The sequence below is a fragment of the Heptranchias perlo genome, chromosome 30 (genome assembly GCF_035084215.1).
Source record: "Heptranchias perlo isolate sHepPer1 chromosome 30, sHepPer1.hap1, whole genome shotgun sequence".
Classification (NCBI taxonomy): Eukaryota; Metazoa; Chordata; class Chondrichthyes; order Hexanchiformes; family Hexanchidae; genus Heptranchias; species Heptranchias perlo.
In genome coordinates, this window is record NC_090354.1 from 12,817,579 (window position 1) to 12,845,015 (window position 27,437).

At 42.4% G+C, this 27,437-nt stretch overlaps 1 protein-coding gene across 1 annotated transcript; it reads left to right on the plus strand.

Annotated features, from left to right (window-relative positions):
• The first annotated feature begins 8,016 nt into the window (after positions 1 to 8,016).
• Positions 8,017 to 11,135, plus strand: arl4d (ADP-ribosylation factor-like 4D). Its single transcript, XM_067969224.1, has 2 exons — positions 8,017 to 8,431; positions 9,759 to 11,135. The coding sequence occupies exon 2, from the start codon at positions 9,918 to 9,920 to the stop codon at positions 10,518 to 10,520; it is 603 nt and encodes a 200-aa protein (XP_067825325.1). The 5' UTR covers positions 8,017 to 8,431; positions 9,759 to 9,917; the 3' UTR covers positions 10,521 to 11,135.
• Positions 11,136 to 27,437: the final 16,302 nt, after the last annotated feature.

The following is a 27,437-nucleotide window of genomic DNA, read 5'->3' on the forward strand; positions in this document are numbered from 1 at the left end:
CATCTTCTAATTTAAGGTACATAAAAAGCATCATGTTTCCTTTACTGTGTTTTTACTCAGCTCCTGGTTGCAAAAACTTACATCACCAGCCATTATTAATTGCTCAGTATTATTAGAATCATAAGGTATAATAGTATGTTAGCTGTCTTATTAATATTTACAGACTGTTGTCCTAGTTACAGATGTGAAGCAATAGTTCACTTGAGTGACAGTTTCAATCTTCTTTTGGTTTCAGTTCAGATTACTGATGAAACATTTGCACAGCACCGCACTAGAGTAGACCTGCTCAAGCTTCTGCTTTCACTGAAGGTTGTCTGATGCGAATTGGAACTTGCCATGCAGCAGCGTACAGTAAGAACAGAAGGCTTGTAAACAACTGTAGACATGATCGGCATTGCTGTTTCGTGACTACTTTACAAACATCAGCTGCTTTCTGTCAGGGCCGATTAAATTGCGAAACTTATTTTTACTTACATTTATTTTCAATTTTTTTTGAACAGCTATACCATGACTCAAATCTAAATTTCCAAGCATAAACAATAGCTTCACAAATGTCTTAACTTGTCCCAAAAGACTAATGGGACTTAAGGGATGATATTCAAATGCAATTCACAGTGGAGAGCTTTGCCTGCTGGGAGCGCCTGTCAGGAAATCACTTTCCCCATGATCTTCCATTCACATGCAGCCAGGATTTCCTGATATGTGTTCCCTCAGGTGAGGCTCAGTACTGGGAACACACTCGCAAAATCAGCCCAAAATAATTCCCCTCCTCTCCTGAAGGTGTTAACTCCTTGCTGGGGTACAGTCCATTTGCTGCTGGTGACCCTCACCCAAGTGATCTTTCTTTAGGTGTGACTCTAGCCAATGGGGAGGGAATCCGCAATTGGATCCAACTGCTCTACACAAACATCAGTAGCGCCGTTTCAATCAACGGATGGGAATCAGAAAGCTTCCCGATCAAATCTGGAGTCAGGCAGGGCTGTCCTTTCTCCTCCGTCTTGTTCGTGTGCTGCATCGAACCCTTTGCCGAGTCCATCAGGAGGGATGCGGGCATAAGAGGGGTGACGATCCCAGGCAGCGGAGGCACTCAGGTCAAGGCCTCCCTGTACATGGACGACGTTGCCATTTTTTGCTCGGATCAGCTGTCGGTCCGCAGATTGATGAGCATCTGCGACCAGTTCGAACTGGCCCCAGGGGCCAGGGTAAATCGCACCAAGAGCGAGGCCATGTTCTTTGGGAACTGGACCAACCGATCCTTTGTCCCCTTCACCGTCAGGTTGGATTACCTGAAGGTGCTGGGGATCTGGTTCAGGGGGGCCGGGGCGTGCACCAAGAACTGGAAGGAGCGTTTTTCCAAGGTGAGGCAGAAACTGGGACTGTGGGATCGACGATCCCTCTCGATCGTGGGCAAAAACCTGGTCATCAGGTGCGAGGTGCTCTCGGTGTTGCTGTACTTGGCACAGGTCTGGCCCATACCTCGCTCGTGCGCCGTGACAGTCACCTGAGCCATCTTCCGCTTTATCTGGAGATCAAAAATGGACCATGTCCGCAGGAACATGATGTACAAATCTCTGGAGAAAGGGGGGAAAGGCGTGCCCAACATGGCCCTCATCCTGATGGCCACTTTCGTGTGCGGCAGCATCAAGGTTTGCATGGACCTTTGGTACGAAAACACAAAGTGTCACTACGTGCTGAGGTTCTACCTATCCCCGGTGTTGCGAAGGATGGGCCTGGCCACGCTGCCACGGAACACTCCTTCCAGTTGGACCGTTCCGCCCCACCTGTCCCTCGTCGAAAAGTTTATGCAAAAAAACACTTTCGACCACAAGGTGATCAGTAAGCGGTCCGCACGTAATGTCCTCGAGACCCTGTGGGAAAAGGAGACGATGGATCCTGTCGGTTGGCTCCCCGAGCAGACTGTCAATGTCATTTGGCAGAACGCCTCATCGCCAGAACTTTCAAACAAGCACCAAGACATAGCTTGGCTGGTGGTGAGAAGGGCCCTTCCTGTCAGATCCTTCATGCACTCCCGGACTCTCAGCCCCACCGCGCGCTGTCCCCGAGGATGCTGCGATGCAGACGAAACCGTCACCCATCTCCTTCTGGAACTCGCCTTTGCAAAGAAGGTCTGGAGAGAGATGCAATGGTATCTGTCCAGGTTCATCCCGAGCAGTTCCGTAACACAGGGCTCTGTGCTCTACGGGCTGTTCCTGGGGACGCACACCGAGACAGACATCAACTGCTGCTGGAAGACCATTAACTCGGTGAAAGACGCCCTTTGGTCTGCCCGAAACCTGCTGGTCTTCCAGTGCACGGAGCTGTCCTCGACCGAGTGTTGCAGACTGGCACATTCCAAGGTCCAGGACTATGTGCTCAGGGACGCACTGAAGCTAGGTGTGGCCGCCGCAAAGGCTCTGTGGGGAAAGGCAACCATTTAGAGCCTTCCCGCCATTGTATACCGAGGGGCTGCAATCAGGGAAAAAAAACCCCGGGCAGAATGTAAAATTCAAATTGCTGTAATAAATCTGTAATGTACCTGTGATGAATCTGTAATCAATAATCTGTATTGAGTATAATGCAATAAGACACCCCAGAGTGTCATGAACTGTAATTATGTACAATGTGTTCATTGAACTGTACTTGATGTAATCTGCAAATTGTATAATCTGTATTGTGTACGTTTGGAATGTGATATGACAACTGTATTGTATGTTTTTGCTACAAATTTTATGAATAAAGTATATTTTTTGAAAAAAAAAGTGCCAAGCTATTCGACCATGAAGGGGTATCACTGCTGATTCTATCCTCACCACGATTCACAGACGTGTACCATCCAGCAACGGCTGCTGGATAGAGATCAAGAGTAGGAACCCTGGCTGATGTTTCTTCTCCCTGGCCTTGGGGATGGTAAGATCAACTGTAGCACCCTTACCATTATCTCAGCTGTGATCAGCTAACTCAGCACAGACTGGGGATTTAACTTGGGCCCTTTCTGTTCTGTAGGAGTCAGGTTCCATACTAATTAGTGCTCTTATCCTAGTGAATCTTATCCTTGATAATAAAACCCTCCACAGCCTCGCTCCATCCTACCTCTTCAACCTTTTCCACCCCTATGCCCCAGCCCACATCCCATTGTCCTCTGACTGGGCTTTTGAGCACTTCCCTCAACCCCAGTTGTTCCTCCCTTGCTGGCAGAGCTTTGAGACATCTAGATCCTGTGGCAATGTCTCCCCAAAACTCTCTGCCTTGCTATTTCCCTTCCCGTGTTTCAAAACTTCTTCAAAACCTTTCTTTTTCGATTGCGCTTACAGTCACTCCTCCGAATTCTACTCCTACTACTGCTCAGTCCATTCTCTCCTATGTGAGGTACCTTGAGATGTTTTATTATATTTTATTACAACTCCATGTTTGAACCTCTCCAATCAGGTTCCTGCCCGTGCCGCAGCAATGCAACAGCCCTAATCAAAGTCACATGACATCCTATGTGACTGTGACCATGGTGCACTATCCCTCCTCATCCTTCTCGACCTGCCTTTTATATGACTGACCACAACATCCTCCTCCAATGCCTCTCCTCCATCGTCCAGCTGAATGGGACTGAACTCGCCTGGTTCCACTCTTAACACCCACCAGTAGCCACAGAATCTCCTGCAATGGCTTCTCTTCCCGCCCCCACACCATTACCTCCGGAGTCCATCAAGGATCTATTCTTGACCCCCTTATATTTCTCATCTACATACTGCCCCTCAGCGACATCATCCGAAAACACAGTGTTACGTTCCACGTGTATGCTGACAACATCGAACTCTACCTCACCACCACCTAACTCGACCCCTCCATTGCCTTTGTGTTGTCTGACTGCTTGTCCAACATAGAGTGCTGGAGGAGACGCAATTTCCACCAATTAAACATTGAGAAGACCATAGCCATTGTCTTGGGCTCTTGCCACAAACTCCGTTCCCTAATCATTGATTTCATCCCACTCCCTGGCCACTATCCCAGGCTGAACCAGACTTTTCACAACCTCTGCAGCCTATTTAACCCTGAGCTGAGCTTCCGATCCCATATCCCCTCCATCACCAAGACCACCTACTTCCACCTCTGTAATATTGCTCGTCCCAGCCCATCTGCTGTTGAAACCCTCATCCATGCTTTTGTTACTTCCAGACTCAACTATTCTAATACTCTCCTGGCCAGCCTCCCATCTTCCACCCTCCATAAACTGGAGCTCATCCAAAATTCTGCTGCCTGTATCCTAACTCGCACCGACTCCTGTTCAGCCATATGCGCTGCTGCACCCTTCACCCCATCATTGATGGCCATGCCTTCAGCCATCTAGCCCCAAAGCTCTGCAATTCCCTCCCTAAACCTCTCCTCCTCTACACCTCTTTCTCTCCTTTAAGACCCTCCTTAAAACCTACCTCTTTGAGCAAGCTTTTGGTCACCTGTCCTAATGTCTCCTTCTTTGGCTCGGTGTCAAGTTTTGTCTGTTTACGATCCTGTGAAGAACATTGGGATGTCTTACTACGTTCAAGGTGCTATACGAAAGCAAGTTGTTGTGTTGTTAACCATTGGTCGAGCCACATAAGATATTGTCTTTTTTTTACTTTTTTCTCCTCTCTGGACAGCATCAACTCCTGGCTGATTGCAGTTCCATGGGTGCAGATCACCTTTCAGTACCTCATACATGAGCTTTGTCAGCAGGAGTAGGCAAGTTACTTAACCATGGGAGCCAACTTTGATCCTGTCTTCACCCAACATCCACAAACATACACACTTTCAGCAGGGGCCAGTAGATGGTCACCAAGAATGGGAACCCTGGCTATTTTATCCCTCCCTAACAAAGGAGGGACTGAGACTGATTGTAACACTTACCATTCCTCCGGCTGAGATAACGGCAGGAAATTGAATTTGGGATCTTCCTGGTCTGCCTGACTCAGAAGCTCACTGGAGCCTCCTGAGACATAAGAGATGATTGTCCCAAATGCACTCCTGATGTGAAGCCTCACTTTCTCGGAACACATTTGGGAAATCAAGGGTGCAATTGCTGTGCTCTTTTGTCCATTTTAATGGATAAAAAATTATGGGGCACACAACTGTGAATTCCCAACATATACTTCTGGTAGGCAAGACTCAATGCCAGTCGGCAAAGCTCTGTGCTGGGAGTATGCATTTGTAAAATTCCCTCAAAGCTTATAATGGCGACATTCCAGATTTAATTTTCAGGTGCTGCTAACAAGATAATATATTTCTGTGCATCTATTTACTCAGGATGCTGATGAAGTTTCTTGTCGGGCACTTTTCTTTTCCTTATTATCCTGAAAAACACATCAGGTTTGTGACTACGTCACTATAATGATGTGACCAGGTGAAATGTCTTTGTTCTGCCTCCTTGTTGGCTGACAAACAAGGCTTTGGAGAAGGTTTTCAACCAGTCAGATTTTTACTGATACATTTGTCCCTCTAAAATGGATGATAGGTCAGTGGAGGTAAACAAAACTGAAAGTTTACTGTTTACAAACAAAACTGATAAAAAAATTAAGTAAAGAATATGGATAGCAAATAATATAAAACTTAAATTTAAGAATATAGAAGAAAAGGAGAATGTGAAAAAAAAGAGGAGACAGGCAGAGTGGCAGCCATGGCACTATTTGAGAACAGCAGGGAGTTCTCCGGGTGTCCCGACCAACATTCCTCCCTCAATCAGTACTGACCAACATTCCTCCCTCAATCAGTACTGACCAACATTCCTCCCTCAATCAGTACTGACCAACATTCCTCCCTCAATCAGTACTGGCCAACATTTCTCCCTCAATCAGTACTGACCAACATTCCTCCCTCAATCAGTACTGACCAACATTCCTCTCTCAATCAGTACTGACCAACATTCCTCCCTCAATCAGTACTGACCAACATTCCTCCCTCAATCAGTACTGACCAACATTCCTCCCTCAATCAGTACTGACCAACATTCCTCCCTCAATCAGTACTGACCAACATTCCTCCCTCAATCAGTCTGGACCAACATTCCTACCTCAACCAATACCACCAAAAATAGTTTAACTGGTTATTCATCTCGTTGTTGTTATTGGGATGTTGCTATGTACATAACAGTCACTGCACTTCAAAGTAATTCAACAACAACTTGCATTTATATAGCACCTTTAACATTAGAAAACGTCCCAATGCCCTTCACAGGAGTGTAATCAGACAAAAATCAGACACCGAGCCAGATATAAGGATATTAGCAGAGGTGACTAAAAGCTTGGTCAAAGACGTAGGTTTTGAGAAGGGTCTCAAAAGAAGCGAGTGAAGTGGAGAGGTTTAGAGAGAGAATTCCAGAGCTTAGAGCATAGACAGCTGAAGGCACGGCCATCAACGGTGGGATGAAGGGATTGGGGGATGCACAAGAGCCTGAGTTGGAGGAACGCAGAGTTCTTGGAGGGTTGTAGAGTTGGAAGAGGTTATAGTGATAGGGATGGGTGAGGCCATGGAAGGATTTGAACATGAGGATAAGAATCAAAGCATTGATGGACCGGGAGCGAGCACAGGGTTGATGGGTTTTCAGGATGGTACGAGTTAGGTAAGGGCAGCAGAGTTTTGAATGAGTTCAAGTTTATGGAGGGTGGTAAATAGGAGGCCAGCCAGGAGAGCATTGGAATAGTTGAGTCTGGAAATAACAAAAGCACGGATGAGGGTTTCAGCAGCAGATAGGCTGAGGCAGGTGCACAGACGGGCAAAGCTACAGAGGTGTAAGTAGGCAGTCTTTGTGATGGAATGGATATGGGGTTGGTAGCTTAGCTCAGAGTCAAATAGGACGCCGAGGTTGCGAGCAGTCTGGTTCAGCCTGAGACAATGACCAGGGAGCAGAACAAAATTGGTGGTGAGGGAAATGGAGTTTGTGGCAGGGTCCAAAGACAATGTTTTCAGTCTTCCCAATGTTTAACTGGAGGAAATTGCAGCTTATCGAGGACTGGATGTCGGACAAGCAATCTGACAACACAGAGAGAGAGGGGTCGAGAGAGGTGGTGGTGGTGAGGTCGAGCTGGATATCATCAGTGAACATGTGGAACCTGATGGTATGTCTTTGGGTGATGTCACCGATGCAGCATGTAGATGAGAAAATGGGATGGGACAAGGATAGATTCTTTGAGGGCTCCAGAGGTAACGTCGTGGGGTGGGAAGAGAAGTCATTACAGAAAATTCTCTGGCTACGACTGAATAGGTAAGTGTAAAACCAGGTGAGGGCAGTAACACTCAGCTGGACTAGGGAGGAGAGGCTTTGGAGGATGATATGGTCGACCATGTCAAAGACTGCAGACAGGTGAAGTAGAATGAGGAGAGTTAGTGTATCGTGGTCAGTTATAGAGGATGTCATTTGTGACTTTGATTCGGTGCTGTACCTGATTGGAGAGGTTCTAACATGGAGTTGCGGGAAAGATGGGCACAGATTTGAGAGGCGACAACATGTTCTGTGGAGCGCTTTGAGACATTTCTGAAAGGTGTGATAAGTGCTGTGTAAATCATCACTGTAATATTAAGTGATTCTTCAACCTTACAGCATATGCACTGAAATCTTTAAAAACAAATGGCCAGCCTTGGGGTAAAGAATTCCCTGGAAATGCTGGCACTGTCCTGGTTAATGTCAAACACATTTATTGGGACAATCTGCTTTTATGGAACCCAGTGACTCCAATGACACTAGGGTGATTTCCATCTGGAAGAAGCGTGCAAGAAATGCAGAGAGATTTAATGCACAATTGTATAAACGAACACTGCGACTTTAATTTCTACAACCACGCAAATCATTGACGTTCACCAAAAACAGCTGCAACTGATAACAAAGTTGGTGTGTCAGCTAACATCAGCGTGTCTGTGCAGATAATCTTTTAACATAAGTAGAAGATTTTTTAAAAAGTATAATCCATTGGCGGTTAATGTTTCGATCTATTGCAATACTCTCAATTCATTTTCATAGCTAGCTAGCTAAGCAAAGGTACATTTTGCCAGGGGGCTCTGACCTAATAGGGCGCACCCCCAACAAATCTGTCAAATTTGTAAAAGAATAGTTTCTACTCATAACGATAAAGGACGGATTTCTCCTCAGAATTTCTGCAACATAGAGCAGATCAGCGCCCAGGAGGGACACCGTTGACGTCAAGGACGGATGGGTTCGCTTTAAGAAATGTCCTTGTAGGTGTCGCTCGGGGTTAAGGCGACGTCAGAGGGAATGTGTTTCAGTTGCCTCTGGTGTGAGCGAGTTACTCGGAGAAATCCCGAGGATGGGGGAGGATCTATGTTCTGTCAGCTCTTATTGATGGTGGTAGAAATTGCCTAACAAACTGCTTTATGGAAAATCTAATCCGTGGAGCCCTCTTTACTGAATTTTTAATCAAGAGAATCACAAGAGCCTCTGTATAACAGGACAAAGGTAATGTTTAAACTCTTGTTTTAAAAAATCGACCTATTCAATAAACTAGGAGACTTGTCGATTCGCTTAAATTAATATTTTTCAAATATTTAAGATGCAAATTTCTGCTCAGTCTTAACCTTTAGAGTGTATGAATAAACGTTTTGATTTTGTGAATAAATATTAATTATTCCAATATCAATAGTGTGACTGTCACTACTTTTCAATCTGTGCATTTATATGTGAAAATGCAAGTGGCAAATGTGTAGGGTTTGCTGCACCATAAATGTGAATTTCAGAATACAGAGTAATAAAGTTTATTGTTGGCGCTTTTTTATTGTTAGGCTGCCCGCTGACACTTTATTTCATCTCCTGATTGTTCTAGCGGTGACTTCAGTCCCTTAGGTGCCATCAAACACTGGTCTCTGGGTTTATATGTTCAGATTAAAATCAAAAACGTTTTGTGCTGCCCTTGATCTGAGCGCCTCAGCAAGGTGCTGGTCAGTGGGAAAGCTTGCCAGCAAACCTTGAGATGTAACGAATTAGGCAGTTTTGATAATTGAAAAAAATACTCTCAGAGAAATGTAGTTTTGAGCATTTACATTAATAATATTTTTTGACATTTATATATCGTATTAATATTTGAGTTTTACTTGCCTCTGGTAATATTTGTGGATAGCAATTTGCTTTAGACGCCCCTGAAATACAGTTGCATAAATACACACGCGCAATCAACTTAAAAATCCAGTGACTATACCGCACGGAGGTGGACGTGTTGTTGGGATTGGTTTTGAAGACTAGAGGTGTGTGTGAAGCTAGGACCCAGAAGAAACCTCGATAGCCTCGGTCCAGGGTAGAGTATTTCAGATTGATGTGTTAATTTCGTGTTTGGTTTGTTTTGACCCTAATGGGTCCTCGCTGAGTATAATCAGGAAACGCGTGATTAGTAAATAAACAGAGATCAAAGGAGCTTTACGCTTAAAACGCCAAGAGTCTAAATAAATCCGCTCGATGGTGAGTGACCGATAAAAATACTGCATCCACTCAGACTAATGGCATAAAGCATCCAAGGTTTGAGCTTTTAAATATCGGTCAATGTATTGATTCCATTTCTATATAGGGGCTACATTATCATTACCTGTCATAGGAATCCCCAGCTCATAAAATACATATGATTCCAAGATTTACTGTGTTAGTGATGGGATTTATATTTAAAATGGTATTTATAATTAAAATGGCATTCTTGAAGATATAAGGAAGTTTTCGTGCAATATGGAAGAAAAACATTACTTCATCTTTATCCCATGCAAGTTTTCACTAACCAGATGTTAACTTTTTTTAAAATTAGATCTTAACCAAATTGTGTCCAACAAAACTCAGAGTTGCTTTGAAGAAAGTGCCAACAACCGACGCCTTCAAGAACTCCGAAAAGATAAGAAAGCACATCGGCAAATAACGCTCGGTGTACTTTTTTTAAAAGGGAGGCGAAGAGGTTATTTTGTCGACAATGGGAAATCAACTCTCTGAGCTAACGCCTAATGGTACCTTCTTGCCTCCTTTCCAGTCCCTGCACGTTGTAGTGATTGGGCTAGATTCAGCAGGAAAAACAACTTTATTGTATAGGCTGAAATTAAGGGAGTTTGTCAACACAATTCCTACTAAAGGCTTCAACACTGAGAAAATCAAAGTACCAGTTGGGAACTCGAGGGCCATTACTTTCCAGGTTTGGGATGTTGGTGGCCAAGAGAAGCTGAGGCCTCTGTGGAAGTCCTACACCAGGCGTACAGATGGCATCGTCTTTGTGATAGACTCTTCTGAGATGGAGAGGATGGAGGAGGCCAAGGCTGAGCTCCATAAAATTTCCAGGACTTCAGAAAACCAAGGAGTGCCTGTATTAATCTTTGCCAATAAGCAAGATCTGCCAGGGGCAGTTTCTGTAGCCGAGGTAGAAAAAACTCTAGGTTTAAATGAACTGGGTGCATCCACTCTGCACCACATCCAGAGTTCCAGCGCAGTGAACGGCCAGGGTCTACAACAAGGACTGGAGAGGTTATATGAAATGATAATTAAACGGAAGAAGATGCTCAGGCACCAGAAGAGAAAGAGATGAACTATGAACCTCATTCAATAATCAATTAAGACTTGAGTCTGTGCTCATTCTAGAATAGATCATCAATGGAGTCTCTTAAAGGAGCAACTAAATGGTCAAAAGCACACAACTTTGCCAAGAATATATTGTCTAGGTTTTTGGGGTGACTCAAATTCAATTTTTCAATTTTTTTTCCCCTCAAGCTGTGTAGTATGTACAACAGCAACTACACACATCCTGTGATCTGAGTGTCTATAAAAAAGGAACAAACTACAACAGGGACAAGAGGCAAAATAGTAGAGGGTTGCTGGGAAGTTTGACCGATGCAAGCCAGCCACAACCAGAGAACAGCACTGATTTGTATTTTACAGGAAGTTTGAAAACCAGTTGGGGATTGACCGTTACAGCAAAAATCCTCAGCGTTCTGGATAACCTGCAATCTTTTGATTTGGATTTGCAAATAAATTCCTGTAATGGTTGGTTGTACCTGGCTAACCTCCTTCACGTGTAAACTGATAGAGTATCTCTAAGAATTGCTTGGAAAGTTAGATTAATTGAGAGAGAACTGAAGTATTCTCTTTCTCTCTCTCTCTCTCTCTCTCTTTATCTCTCTCTCTCTCTCTCTCTCTCTCTCTCTTTCAAAACTGCTTAGTCACTTAGCCCCAGAAGAGCTGATCATGACAAAATGTTCTGGGGTTCACTGACCTTTCTCTGCTGCTACTTTATCGTATCAAGTGTTAGAAACTTGCATAGCTTTTCATACACAGATGATGAGCAAATCAAGGACACTATTGTCAAAAGCTGCAAAAAGACGTTTAGTTTTGCAAGTGTTGGTGACTCCTCTGCAGAGATAACAAATGGACTGAGGGAGGCACTTTGTACAGTTTTTTTCTGAAAATATAATTCAACTTTACATCCCAAACACATGGGAGTACCTAAAGCAGTATTTCAGTGTGAGCGTTGGGGTGCAGTAATGCTTCCACATTCCTGCCAATGTGAAGCATTTCCAGCCTGACACCCAAATGTACTAAAGCCAATTGACATGAGATCCCCCCAAGAAGGCTTCTCAGCACTACATGAAGTTCACTCCTGATGGAGTAGCACTCGGCGTGAAGCTGCATTTTTGTAGTGCCGAAGTGGAGAAATGTTTTTAATGTTGAGAGAACGATTGTTAACTGCCTTCACTCTCCTAACATTAAGAATACGCTGCCCAGGCATCAGAACTCTTCACGTGCTCAATCAGGTGCAGAGTTCCTTTGAGGCTGATCTTACTGTGACCTGGTTGGATGCGCAGCTTGCAGTAAAACTCTGGTTTGCTAACTGCATGTTACACTTCACTTGATACCTTGTCTGAAACCAGTAGCTGCAGTATAACTGTAGCCTGAGATATGACGTGCATATGAGCCACTGTTCTTCAATGAAAGGGAAGACACCAATGTCAAATCTTTCATTTGAAGTGTTTTGCATTATCTATGTTGAAGTGTGTTCCACTCAGGCTTTCATGCTGAAAGAACTGGAGCTTGCTGTAAATATTTCAGTTGTGAAATTAAATGGTGATTTGTACACATTTTTTTTGTACTTTAATAGTTTTTTAAAAAAAAATAACGTGTGTTTGGTGTTGAAATAAAATGTTGTAAGATGTGAAGAAGTAAAGAGATGTCATTTTTACTTTTGTTACATGTGCTACTTTTTGTAATAGTTTTACCTCGATATTTCAGAACTGATTCCTAGTGTCATTTTCAATCATCTTTTAATGGATATATGAACACTCTTGCGCCTCAAGTCACTGGGGGCAAGGGATGAATTAAAAATTGACAGTTTGCGTTGATGAACACTTGCAATATCAATTTAATAAGTGCATGTGTTGGAGTCAGATAAATTCACTTTGCTTTTTGTCTCTGTTTCTCGTTTTGCTTATGTAAGTAGCTAAAAATATGAACTGCTATCTCATTTTTGAAGTCAACATAACAGAGGCATTTGATAAGTTAGGGGGACTTAAGGCTAACAAATACCCTGAAGGAGACCAGAGAGGTCATTTGTTGCTTCTAACACGGAGGAATTGCTAAACAAATGTACTTACACTTAAAAAGGGGTAGCCCAGGCAACTATTGGTCCATCAGTAAAAAAATGGACTAATACAAAATAATAACTTAATGCAAAAAAGGCTGGCATGGTTCTAGTTGGGAAGATTCTCCCTGACAAAATTCCTTGCTTTTCCAGGCGGTGTTAGATAAAGTCGATAGTGACATGCCTCTTGTTTAGGGCGTTATAGTTTGGACTTTAAGAAAGTTTTTGTGCTCATCGCGGTGAGGGATGTCAGTGGTGGAAAATGGAACACTTTCTGTTTTCAGGCAAGCAGTGTCAACATCAAATGCTACCAGGTCGGGTGTAACACAGCTAGATGCAGATTAAAGCTCCTTCTTCTTTGCCCCAACCTCAGAAGAGCACCCCCTACTGCACTAGTATATTTTGTTTCCCATTTCCCACATCAATCATCCTTGACACTGAGTGAGTGACTTTACCAATTGGTACTGAATTAGGGGCAGTTGTCCTATAGAGCCATGTCCACTAGGAACTGGATTGAGATTCTTTTCTCCACACCCATTTCACACAAAGTCCTTAGAGCCAGCGGATAGAGGAGCCTTTCATCCCATCAGTCTGGCCTGGATTTGAAGCTCAGTCCAGTGTCTATCCCACTGTAACATCCAGTTCCTGCATGAAAGACTTATAATTAAAAGCCATAGGAATTCAAGGTAAGAACATGGGCTTAGATAAGAAATTGGTTAAAAAAATAAAGACAGAGTATTTGTGAGAGCTGTAACATTGGACTGGGGGAAGTGCTGAGTGGAGTCCCACAAAGGTCAGTGCTTTAATTCCTATTGGCTCTAATCTACATAAATGACCTGGTTACAGAAACCAACTGTAAGATGATCTAATTTTCTGATAACACAGAACAGAGCAGTAGAGGTGGAGGATGCAGCAAAATAATTTAGATCACTTATGCAATTGAGCAGGCATGTGGCAAAACACTAAATGCAAATTATTACACAAGGGTCACAAAATGTGGGACATAAATATAATTGAATCAACACACAGAGACTTAGAAAGGGACCTGACTGCATAGAACGCACATCACTTTCAATGTCCAGACAATGCAGTGAAGCAATTTAAAAAACGATATAATTGTAGGATATATATAGCCAGAACAATTAAGTACAGGCCTACAGATATTATCCTAAAGCTTTACAATGTCACACCCCCTTAGAATACTGTATTCAGTTTTATCACCACTCCAAAAAAACGATATATTTGCATTGGAAAGGAGCAGCAAAACTAATCCCAAGTACAAAGGGGATGAAAGGAAAGATTAGAGAAAGTTAGGTAGATAAAGAATGTGGTTAAAATTGACATCAAAGTATATAAAATGTTAAATGGTACCAATAAAATAAGCCTAGATGGAAAGAAAGTGGGAACAGAGAACTTTAATGGAAATTAGTCAAAATTAAATTAGAACAGATATCAGGAAAGAGTGCTAAATGTTTGGAATAATTTAGCAAGCAAATTAATGGAGGGTAAAACAATGGGATTGTTCATAATGTTATAAACAATGGGAGAGTTAATGTTCTAGCCTACTGAGCTTTGATCTGCCAAGTAATTTTTTTCATCCCTGCTTTTTCTTAAACTATGGGGTAGATTTTCATCTTCACTGCCTGGGCAGAAAGGTGGCTGGGTAGATGGTACTATAAGAACCTTTTTCTATAAAGAGCCTGTGATCCACCCCACCAGATACAGCCCAGGTGAAGATGAAAATCTACCCTTGTGTCTCTGTTCTTGCATCTTGTTCCTTGTCTTCTTCTCTCTTGGTCTCTTGTGTCTGCATTTGTTTCTTGTCTCAGTCTTTCTCTGCTTTCTGATTCTATTACAAGTTGCATCTTGCCTGTGTGTGTGCGTGTGTCTCTCTGCATCTCTTTGCTTTCCCTATCCCCTGGCCACTGCTAATGCTTTCTTGGATTTATGTGAGACGCTTGCAGGGAGACTGTCTGATTTTTACTCTTCTTGAGGAGAATCACCTGGCATTTGCTCAGCACCTTCCCCAGATGGTATGACAGGAACTGAGAAATCACTGCGTGGAATCACAGACATGAGCCAACATGCTTTACCTCATCACCACCGTTCAAATTTATTAATTATAAACACATAGAAACATCAACCTACTAACAACTTTAACTATAAAATCTCTCAATGAATTTTCAATCTGCTTTTAACTTTTTGCAGCACCTGTCCCTGCCATTCGCTTGAGTTAAATCATGGACAGAGTGCAATTTCTGCAAAAATAGGAGTGTTACTTCTCGATGAAGATTATCCTTTTCCATCAGCTTTCCTAAAATAAGCACAGTGCCAGTAATTATAGTTTAAATCAACATGAAATCAAGCTGCCTTCAAGCAAAACAAAATTTGAGGCTTCAATTGTTTTTGCTACTCTCCCCAGACCAGATGTATCTGGTAATTGGAAACAGTCCAGCTGTGTTTTTTTCTCATTGTACTATATTTTGGGTCAGAAGTGTGACATAAAAACACTTTTTCTAAGTTAATTGGATCACTGTAAATTCATCTTTAAAAATACCCAACAACCATTCAAAACATCATATATTGTTTTCCTTTTTTAAAAACATTTTTCTCCTCCAATTCTGTGCCCTCCCCTTCACTCCTCTCCTGAAGGTGTTGACTTCCCCTTCACTAGGGCACAGTTCGCAGTTGGTGGTCACCATTTTATACTATGCTCAAATGACCATTATTCATGTTTGATTAACAGTGACTCTTGGCAGATTATCCGACTGTGGAGGCATCGCAGCTGAGTCCAATCTGATTCTCACCCGGCATTCCAAACATGCACTTCCTGTAGGGGTCAGTGCACAGTGTTCAGGACTGGGAAACTGACTGATATTTCCTTCCCTAACCCAAGAACACTGCAGCCAACTGTAGTGTCCCTGTCACTGCCCTGGCTAAGATCAGCTAACTTAGCACAGATCTGGGATCTTCCTGTTCTGTATTTTGCAGGTGCCAAGACTTTACCTCTGAGACATTGAGTTGGCATCAAAAGCACCATATTAATATGTATAGATTAGAAAAGAAAGCAATGTGCCTTTCTGTAATGCCCTTCACATTCTAATGAAGGTCCAAAGCGCTTCATAGCTAATGAATTACTTTTGAATTGTAGTCCCAGCCATAATGTGGGCAAACACAGCAGCCAATTTGTGCACAGCGAGATCTCACAGACAGTAAATGAGATGAGTGACCAATTAATCTGTTTTGATTGAGGATAAATGTTGCCCATGACTCTATGCTCTTCTTCAGATACTGTCATGGGATCTTTTACATCAACCCAGACAAGCAGACAGGGGCCTCAGTTTAACATCTGAATGGCTGCATCTCAGACAATGTAGCACTCCCTCAGCATTGGAAACATCACAGCTGAGCCCATTTCTGCCCTCACCCAACATTCTACACTTGCACTTCCTGTAGGGGTCACTGCACAATGAAGTGTCGGCCTAGATTATGTGCTCAAGGCCTGCGGTTGGCCTTGAATCCATGATCTTTATAGCTCACAGATGAGAGTGCTACTAACTGAGCCAAGGTGACAATTAGTACAGTGAGGGACAGTATAGAACACAGTCTGTAACACTCTTTTAGAGAGAAATGCCAAAAAAAGAGTACAGCAGAGGTGCCAGCAGCAGTAGTGCAACTGGTTCCCTTTTGGGCAAAGAACAGTTTGGATGTTAGTACACTATTTAGGGAAGAGAAGGAGTGTAATGGACAAAATAAATAAATACTGTTTGTTTAAGTGTCATGAAAACATTGCAAGAGCTACAAAAAAGCAAATTAAATTCAGTGACCAAGGACCCTGCAATGGTCATTATTGTATCTAAGGATTCATCTCTTTCACTACCTTTTCTCTTCAGGGTTAAATAAATATATTTTGATGAGTTTTCACGTTCATGAAGGTGAGTGGTATCAGTGTTGAGAGATGGAATATTATTCCACTTTCTTTGGGCAGTGTCAGCAGTAATGATTCCCAGGTCAAGTACAGCATGGAGCAGGTGCAGAGTAATATATGTTTTACACACAATCTCAGGAGACTAACCTGTGCTACTTCAGTGCGATATTTTTATTCCCCATGGGCATAGCGATATCACTGCACAATATGTGGCCGTATCACCATTTATATCATGTTGTCAGTACTTTTCCTTCTTCCTAATCTTTTTGCTTTTTAAGGTGGCATTTTTTCTCCTCCTCTGTTTCTCCCCTGAAGATGTTGTGGGTAAAATTCAACTTTGAAGGAGGCACAAAATGGCAGATTGGCGACTCATTATACACCCCGTCCGATTTCCTTTGCATTGGATTCAATGGGGCAAATCAGGAGCAGCTGATCCGCTACCACCCATTCCCTGCCCCCACCAAAGCTGAATTTTACCCCCTCTGATTCCTCATTGGGATACAGCTCAATAGAAGACATTTGCCATCCAGTACCTCTCCAAGTGCCCAGTCTTCATGTGTGTGCCTGGCCAGTTAGTGTCCGGTCAGCCACGGACCATTGCAATCCCCTCAGGCCCTGACTTCGTGCACTTCCCGTAGTAGGCAACGGATGGCGATCACAAGCAGGAACTGTGGCCGATTTTCCCTTCCCTAAGTCAGAGGTGCTGAGGCTACTTGTAATGGCCCTACAGCCAGTCCAGCTGAGATCAGCTAACTCAGCACAGCTGGGAGATTGAATCTGGGATCTTCCTGGTCTGAACGGCTCAGCTACTCACTACTTTAACTAGACAAGCTGTTAGGAAGCTGATATTGTCAACTTTAACAGAATAATCATGTGCCAGCTCTAGTGTATCTCAAAGGAATGAAAATTATTAATAGTTATCTATTTCAGAAATTATTCCACTACAGGTATCGACTGAATGAAACATATAAAACGGTGTACTGAGTTACATCAGTTAATACCGCTTTTGTCTTGAATATAAGATAATTATCCTGAGAGCGTTCTTGAGCTATGCAGCTTGACATTATTCAGTGGTTTCCCTTCCATAATGCACCGCTCCAATCATGCACCTGCACTCAAAGGCCATGCATTTCCTTCCAAAACCAATCTTGAAAGACAGAAACTCCATGCTGACAACTTGGTGATAATCAACAATGGTGAAGGCCAAAGACTTCGTCATAATTGTTTAACGTAGTAATATTGTAACAGCTTAATGAACATGTTCTAGCACATGTACAAATGTACAAATTTATTGTTGTTTACGAAAAAAAAAATCAAAGACCAATGCCAACTGGCAGCTTGGGAATCTGTCATGCAAGATGTATAGCTTTAGTACACAATGAGGTCACCTTGATTTTGCATGAATGATGGCATGGAACACAAAATGACACATGACCCTGTAGCAACCCGGTACAACAGTTACATCATACAGTGTAAAAAGAAATGAATATCCGGGCAAGCAGACATTATATTTATTTGACAGGATGTTAGTCCCTCAAGCCAATCCGGTTACATGAGAAACAGAGTCAAGTGACAAGTTCTACTATATATCACCTCAGGGAATCATAATGGTAGCTTTACTGAGTTTCTGCCCTCGTAAATTTTCTTACTAAAAAGCCTTACTTCCCCTAAGGTACTTCGAATAAATCCGAAATTAAATCTTTAACCTACCGAGGTTTATAAGGGGATGCTTTGTTCAGGCTGCAGCCAAATACAGACAATTTCCATACAGGGAACGCTATTTACAAATATTCATTTATGAAAGATAATGATTTTGCTATTCATTATTAATATCTATGCTTGAGTTTATATGACATAAACTGTACTTGTAAGAGATAATTGAATCCTGGGAGGATTCCACACACTGAGCAACAAAGAACACACTGTTCAATGTCTGTACCTATTCACACTGGGATACAACTGATGAAACCCTTTCATGTGGGTGCCAGAGAAAGGCAGTACAGAGAATAAACACAGGGTAGGAGGTAGGCAGTAAGCTATCAAGCAGTAATTCAATCAAGTGGTTCTGAAGGTGTGAAAACCTCAAAGTCTTTACTCTGTGGTTTATCTCATCAGCAAAACAAGAGATTAAATTAGGTACTTAGGGTCTCTGTAAATATTTGTTATTTATTATAATATATGGAGTATTCCTCCACAATTTTATCCCCTCCCCTGCTTCGTGCTGAAGTGTGATCCCATGGGTACCAGCTGGTACCTCACACAAGTAACTAGACTTCTATGTGAGCCTAGACAGTGAGTGACTGTTGGGGGTTGGTATTACAGCCAAGCCTAGCCTGCCTCTGTTAATCGACACAATCTAGTGTGCATTTTTTAAGCTGTACAAAATTATTGTTTGCAAAAAAAAACTACAACAGAATCAAAGACGGATGCCAATTGACCACATAGGATTCTGTCAAGATGTATAACTTCTTTTAACATACAATGTGGTCACTTTTATGCATGGGTAGCTGGATAGCTATTAGGAGTGGGAATCCTTTCTGATTTTGAACCTGTCTAGTCCAGGGACACCAGGCTCAACAGTAGTTGTACATCACTGCAGTTGCACACCATCTCCCTGTCTCAGATCATTTAATAAGAAAGAAAGACTCACATTTACATAACACCTTCTGTAACATCTCATAGAAAAATCTCAATTACTTGAAGTATAATGGTATTTGCTACATAGGCAAATGTAGTGGCTATTTTCTAAACATCAAAGAGATGAATGACTAGTTAATCTGTTTCTGGTGATATTGGTTGTGGTACTGGACACTGAATAGTGTCCTACGTTTGTTAACATTCGACTGCACCACCATCCAGGAGCTCGGTTTAACATCTCATCTGAAGGCCAGTTTTTTTGGCATTGCAATATGTGGCCATGTCATGGAATGGGACTTGAGCCTTCAACATTCTGACTCAGAAGTGAAAGCACCACCAACTGATCGCAGGCCAGGAACTGAACCCAGAAACATCTTGATTTTTGTGGCTCAGTATCACAACGTGCAGTACATATACTCTTTGTGCAGTATATATACTCTTAAAAATTTTTTAAACCTGTTTTGTGAGGCATGTTGAAGGTAGTAGTGGCAATGAGAGTAAGTAAAGGAACAATAAACATGGCAGACACATGGGCCTGGAATTTCCTTGGGGGTTCTCTCGGTCTCCTGCTGAAATTTTGGTAGAAGATCGGTAGAAGCCTCAGACAAACAAACGGTGTAAATGGCCGTTTCCGCTGTTCTCCCAGATTTCTGCCGATCTTTCACTGAAGTTATGGTGGGAGTTTGGGAGAATTCCTGTGGAAATTCCAACCGATAAGATCTAAGATATATAGCATCACATTACATCCTGCAACTTCTCACTTCCTCCAGGGCTCAGTTTGGTTCTCCCTCCCTCTACATCCTGTTGCCTTGGCGCTTCTCAGTTTCCCTTCAGTGGTCAAAGGTCAGCAGGTGCACACATGGCTTCTTGACTACCAAATGTGACCACGGAGGAAAACAGAATAAATTACAGTTAAGAAGGGGGTAGAAAGTTTCATCAAGATTTTACTGTAGCTGTATTTTCAAATATTGTTATTTCCTCTTAATTTTTATAATATAAATTGAGCAGCAAATTCTTAACTGGTATTCTAACTCAATTCCCCTTACTATGTGACTTTCATTTGACCTTGGATAGGCTGGTCTGGGACAGAAGGTTAAAAAAAAGTTTCCAGCATCAGGCTCATTCCACTGAAGTGCATCTCTAACCAGTGGATTGAACAGTATTTACAAGAAACTCAGTTATTCGTTCCATTTTGGCTTTTTAAAAATTCACTGACAAAGCCGGCATTTATTACCGATCTCTAGAAAGCAGTTTGATACAACTGAGTGTCTTGCTAGGTCACATCAGAGGGCACTTAAAAGACAACCACGTTTGTAAGGGACTGGAGTCACGTATAGGCTAGACCGGCTAAGGATAGCAGGTTTCTTTCCCAGACGAGCCCACCCAAGATCAAATGATGGAGGAGGCAAAACATGGAAGCAATGGGGATCTAACAAGGATATACATTAAAATGGGATAGAAAAACACAGGGAATTTCTACTGTTCGATTTGGATTCTCCAGCTATCATGGTGTTTGAAAAGTTCACCAGTATATATGGCACAAAGTTGGACATTGTGATACCTGATTCATCACAGCAAATTTCATTTTTAAACACTATTATTCAAAATTATGATTTCATATCCTGAAGGCTTTTTCATTTAATCTTCAACATACGTCAGAGTTGATCAAAAATATGAAAATTGGACAAAAATATTAACCAGTAGTGAAGTGGTTAATAAACTTAAATCCATCAAGCGTGAATTTAATCGTTAAGGAAATATGCTGAATAGGCTGTGAATGTTGCAACTATTTAGAAAGGGTGGGTGCTGAAACATGCAGTACTAATCATTGCTTACAATTTTGTAATTCTTGGTCTCTGCACCCATTCTCCAGCTATTAGTTTGACACACCCTCTTATTGCTTTTTTGTACAAGTGTATTTGTAATTAACTATAGATGCGTGCAGAGAGTTCATTCCTGTTCAGTGAATAACCAGGGCCAGGGAGATTGAGGTCCACTCAGTGGGCATGTATGTCACATCGTCTTATTCAGTGATTAGGAATTAACTGTGAAATAGTTTCCATTGCAATTTTATTGCATAGTTAAAATTTCAATGGCAGTTTTTCTAAATTCTACTTGGTTTCAGATATGATGTTGAGATGCCGGTGATGGACTGGGGTTGACAAATGTAAAGAATCTTACAACACCAGGTTATAGTCCAACAATTTTTTCCAACAGATAGTTATTGCTTGTGACTTGCAGCAACTTGATTGATTGTTGAAATAGTAGAAATTTAGCCATGTTATCCAAGTCATTTAAGAACATATAACTCAACAGCAGCTGATTCACTTAACCAGATTGCACCGAAAAACATACTCAGGATATAAATACAAACAGCAATGATTGTAATGGGTGCTGATAGATAATGTTGATCAATTTTCAATTTCTATTCATTTCATAGAAATATTCACTCATCCAATGTTTGGTTAAGTGGAGCTGAATGTCTGTACAATTGAGTTATTACAGACAAACCTAGCTGGAAGCAAATACCAATAGGAGGGCCTTCCTTTGCCAGAGTGCTGGCTAGAAACCAACATACCAGCTGTACACCAACATACCAGTTAGAGATCAACATACCAGCTATGCACCATTGTGCTAGTCATAAACAATCATGCCAGTCATACAGAAGTGTACTAGCCATACGTTTATTCCTATGACTGCAAATCTGTTTGGGCCTTTTGTGATCCAAATGGCTAGGCAGAGACGATAACATGGATATAAACTACGAGGAAGTAGGAAACTGGGACGCAATTATAAGTAAATGTGATTAATAATGGTTGATCGGGGTAAACAACTTACTGTTTAATTAGTGTTACCCCATCTGTGTTTATGTAATTATTTGAACCCAAATTAAGAACTGAGGACTCGATTAATAGATACACAAATTTAAATAAGAGGTCTCCTCCCTCTGGATGCAGAGGCAAGTTTTGCTGACAGAAGAGAAAGAAAATTTGTTAGGAGTCCCACCTTGGACCTTTTCCATCACTGCCTATCAGAGTGGCACTAGTACTGGAGAAGGCTTGATCTGTCCGTCCTCTTTTGCAGGGCTTGCATGGCTCAGGAAGCCCTCAAATATATTCTGGTTCAAATTGGGGGTGGAAACAGCCTAACAAAATAGCAGCTAATAAAGTATTCATGAATCGGGGTGTGCTGTGTTAACTACTCAATTTGTCCTTCGCAGGGTCTGGTAAGTGGGGATCGCATTAAATATTTAAGACTTTTTGTGTATTTTTAGCAGAGCTGGGATGGGAAAGGTCCTTTAAAGTCAGCTTTTTAAACAATCGTATGCAAAAGCTTTCAAGAACAAATCTAAGAAAATTGAAACAACATCATGGTCAGTAAGGAGCATCTTGGATTCAGGGGCTTGTTGACTGCTAAAAAATATTGCTGCTGATGTGAAATATAAAGAGTCCTTAAGAGCAGCACTGAGTGCATCCTGATAATACCGCTGGTGTCATGGAGCAGTAGGATGTGTGGCTCTGTGCTTGCGATTGTGCAGATGATAGCTCCCAATATCATGTTTGGGGAGGTGCTGAATGGAGGGAAGGGGTGCACAATAGATTTTTCCTCTCCCCTTTTCTATCCTATCCTGACTCTTGTGGGGTACTCTTCAATGTGTACTGGCAGGTCCTGCTCTTCATGTCAGACTAGATAGTGGATGTTGGAAAGCTCTTTGACAATAAAGGGGCTTCACAGCTGATTCTGGTCACACTCTCACTCCACACACACACACACACACACACACACACACACATACACATTCCAGTATGGGCCACCAGATAATGATCAGAAGCAGTAAAATGGGTAAAGGTAACCCACACAGAAGGTCCTATGTCTGATTCCCAGTCTGTGCTGAGCTAGCTGAGCAGTGGTTGGAGATCTACAATTGACTCAAGGGGAAAAATCATCCAGTTTTCCTGCTCCTGACAGCTGTCCAGGAATCTCTGATGGAAAGTGGCAATGTCTAGATAATGGATGAGAACACAAAAGTCAACACCGACAGGGGAAAATTAAGAAAAAAAAACAATAATGGAAGCAAGCAGTTAATCTGTCAAAGAGTTCCAATGCTATTCTCTGTACTTTTTTCTCCAGCAAGTATTGTCTCCATTAAAATCTTTTTTAGTGTGTTAAGCAAATACAGCACAGTTCAACATGTTAACCTTCAACAAGCTACTGAATCTGTTAATAATATGCACCAATTCTAATGAAGCTCTGTGTGATGTATACCCACCACTAAGTATTGCCTTTGTTCCTACCTTCAAGGCCTGTCTGCTCTGATTTGTATATTCTATAAAATTGCAACATTATAGCAGGCTGGCACTTAACAGGCACCAGAATCTACTAATGATATACACAAGTGTTAATGATATTCTGTGTATATTTTAGCCTCTGGTCTTCAGCAACGCTCAGGCATGTTGCTGACGTTCTTGTTATGAATTCCATCAGATTATAATAAAAGACTCAACAAGAAAAAAAATAAGCTAACGTAAGGATAAAATGAACCACAGCTAGGCTGATGCATGCTCCCATAAAGCTGACAAGCAGAAACTCCTACTTGCAGTCACTTGCTTTGATTATAGGAGACTTGAACATAAACTACAGCATCTTCATTCAACCAGGCACTCTTCCAACAACAGTTCAGACAGACAGTCTCATTTGTTCGGAGTAGAGCCCCTGCTATGCTACAAGTCCTGTTTCGCAATAATTACATGGTAGTGAATTTTCTGCAGTTGCTATCTAAAATAATCTTATGCTGTTCCTCTGAGAGCTTAGTGGGCAAACTTCCAGTGTGCTACTGAGCCATACAGGTCAGGAAGGTTCAATCTCTGGTCTAAGAAGCCAACTTATGTCAGTCAATGTAATAGTTGGAACACCGTGCCCCTAGTCTGGAGAAGGGAAGAATAAACCAGGATTCCCAATGTTCTTCATTATCCAGTGACCTCTGCTGGAAAGTGTGTGTGGACTTTGCGTGAGGACACAAAGATGTTCTCCTTGGTGGGGGGCCTGCTGACACTTCTTATTATCTAGCTCACACATGAAGTAGACAGCCCATTGGAAAATTGAAAAAAAAAGCATCCGCCCATTGGCAAATCTGAGGTCCACCTAATGCGATTTTCAGGCAGGCCTCTTGGTACCAGTGAGCAACCAGCTTCCATTCAACTATATCCAAGCAAGAGTCAATTTTGGAAACACACCCAGGAGAGGACAGGAGAAAAGGGAGAAGAATGAGCAAAAGGAAAAAAATAAAGAATCGGATATAATAATGGAGGTGCTATACCACATGACTACTATCCTGTGGTCCTACATCACTAACTCCAATTACTCAATCTATCAACAGCAATTGAAAACACTCTGGGAGCAATTTTCAATTGCTGCCCACTTCATTTATGCTGGAAAATGGGGCAGCCCACTGGAAAATTGAAAAAAACAAAGCATCCGCCCATTGGCAATCTGAGGCCCAACTAATGCGATTTTCAGACAGGCCTTGAAATAGGCAGTTAATGCTCTCGCCCAAAACAGGAGTCGTATTAAACTATTTAAATCATGGTTCTACACCAGTTGTAGGACTCTGACGACATTTTCTATTGATACCAGGCATTGAGCAGTATAAGCAGCGGTCCTTAGTCAGACAAGATGTACCAGACTCCAGAAGGGTGGCAGTTGGCTCTGTGGGGAAGCCCTAGGCTGGGGAGATGGCCTGGACCCCCAAAGATGGCAAAAGGATTTTGTTTTAAAATATTTTTAGGATTGGCCCCTTCACACATGGGGTCTGGAGGGGTGCCTGGGTACCTCCCCCAGAGAGCAGGCGGGTGCCGGAGTTTCTGGCATTGTGGGGAAGGCATGTTGTTGCAGCTGCATTCATCCAGGTGAGTGTTGAGTTTTTTCATCACACTTCTGACTTGAGGCTTGTAGATTTTGGAGAGGCTTTAAGGGGTCAGGAGGTGAGTCACTAATTGCAGAGACCTAGCCTCTACCCATCTCATTAGTATGGCTGGTCCAGTTAGGCTTCTGATCAATGGTGACCTCCCAGGATGGCTGGCACTTATGTGGCTCAATTGTTACTTGCCACTTGTCAGCCCAAACTTGGATATTAACCAAGTCCTGCTGTAAGCTGACATTGGCTACTTTTTTGTTGGAGGAGTTGTGAATGTTGCTGAACACTGTGGAATAATCGGCAGATGGCCCAACTCCTGACATTATGACAGAGGGAAGTTCATTGATGAAGCAGCTGAAGATATAGCCGAGAATGCCTCCTTGAGGAACTGCTGCAGCGATGTCCAGGGGATGTGATGGTTGGCCTCCAACAATCACAGCCAGCTTCCTTTAAGTCAGGTATTAGTCAAGTCGCTGGATGGCTTTCCCCATGACTTTCATTCACCTCAGTTTTGTTAAGGCTTTTTAGTGCCATATTCAGTCAAATACTGTCCTGATGTCAAGAGCAGTTACTCAGTCACTGTTAGCATTCAGCTCTTGTGTTGCCTGGATCTGAATGGTTCAGCATGTGTCCACCCTACACTACTAAGAAGTCCAACTTCCTAAAGGGACAAGTGGCAATGAGACACACAAGGTTAAGCAATAACAGGTCTATGATGCCCTTAGATGACCAGGGCTGCATGCACACTACATTTATAGATGATCTTTTATCATGCCTTAGTTTCATGCTATATTTTGTATCGGGCAGGAAAAATTAAGGGTTTGTGATAAGCCAAAGCTCATGGAATCCTAAAGCAAGCCCTGAATCCCCAAAAATGTGATACCTGGCTGAGTCTTCACCCTCCTAAAATCTTCCTCAGGTTGCAGGGCCTGTTATTGGGGGAGGTGGTTGTCCAGAAAATGATAGTGCCAGTTGTGTCTTTTGTTTCTTGTACTGTTTATCTGTTACTGCTGATGCCCTGAAATCTTCCCTACAATGTAAATGGGGCAATTCCAGAGCATAGGCAGCCAAAATAAACAGAAACACTTCTATCGGTGTTACCAGCTGGTTCCCCTGATGGCGCCTTTCGACACCTACTGTTTTAATAAAAATTGTGCCAAAGTAGAAAAAAAAAATCAACGGATATAGTCAGAAAAATACCAAAAGTATGTCAACACTGACCAGAATTCATTCTGTTTCATTTTAAAATGAGGTGCTGATGTGTGACCTATGCTTGAAATTACGAATCTTGACAGCCCCTAATACAAAGTGTTTACTCACTGTGGAGAATGGGTGGAGATTCACATTTGAGATTCTAGCAGCCTAATGGAAGATGGTTGTTTTCCAGCACAGATTAAATCTGCTCCCTGGAGGTGGGAGGTATTAGTCAGGAATAGGATTGCAGTAGATAACTATGCACTCACATTTGGGAATTTCCTGTGAAACAGATGGAAGTTGTAACAAATGTTAAATGCCAGCTGAGGTGCTGAGAAGATAATGAGCAGATAGATTGTAATTCATTAAAAGGGCACTGAAACCTAATACAGCAGTACCTCAGAAAACACTTTACCAATCATAGAATCATAGAAAGGTTACAGCATGGAAGGAGGTCATTTGGCCCATCGAGTCCGCGCCAGCTCTATGCAAGAGCTAGTCCCACTCCCTCGCCCTATCCCCATAGCCCTACAAATTTTTTCCTTTCAAGTACTTATCCAGTTCCCTTTTGAAGGCCATGATTGAATCTGCCTCCACCACCCCCTCGGGCAGTGCATTCCAGATCCTAACCACTCGCTGTGTACAAAAGCTTTTCCTCATGTCACCTTTGGTTTTTTTTGCCAATCACCTTAAATCTATGTCCTCTGGTTCTTGACCTTTCCGCCAATGGGAACAGTTTCTCTCTATCTACCCTGTCTAGACCCTTCATAATTTTGAATACCTCTATCAAATCTCCTCGCAACCATCTCTGTTCCAAGGAGAACAACCCCAGCTTCTCCAGTCTATCCACGTAACTGAAGTCCCTCATCCCTGAAATCATTCTAGTAACTCTCCTCTGCACCCTCTCTAAGGCCTTCACATCTTTCCTGAAGTGCGGTGCCCAGAACTGGACACAATACTCCAGTTGTGGCTGAACCAATGTGTTATAAAGGTTCATCATGACTTCCATACTTTTGTACTCCATGCCTCTATTTATAAAGCCCAGGATCCCATATGCTTTTTTAACCACTTTCTCAACCTGCCCTGCCACCTTCAACGATTTGTGCACATATACCCCCAGATCTCTCTGTTCCTGTACCCCTATTAGAGTTGTGCCCTCTAGTTTATATTGCCTCTCCTCGTTATTCCTACTGAAATG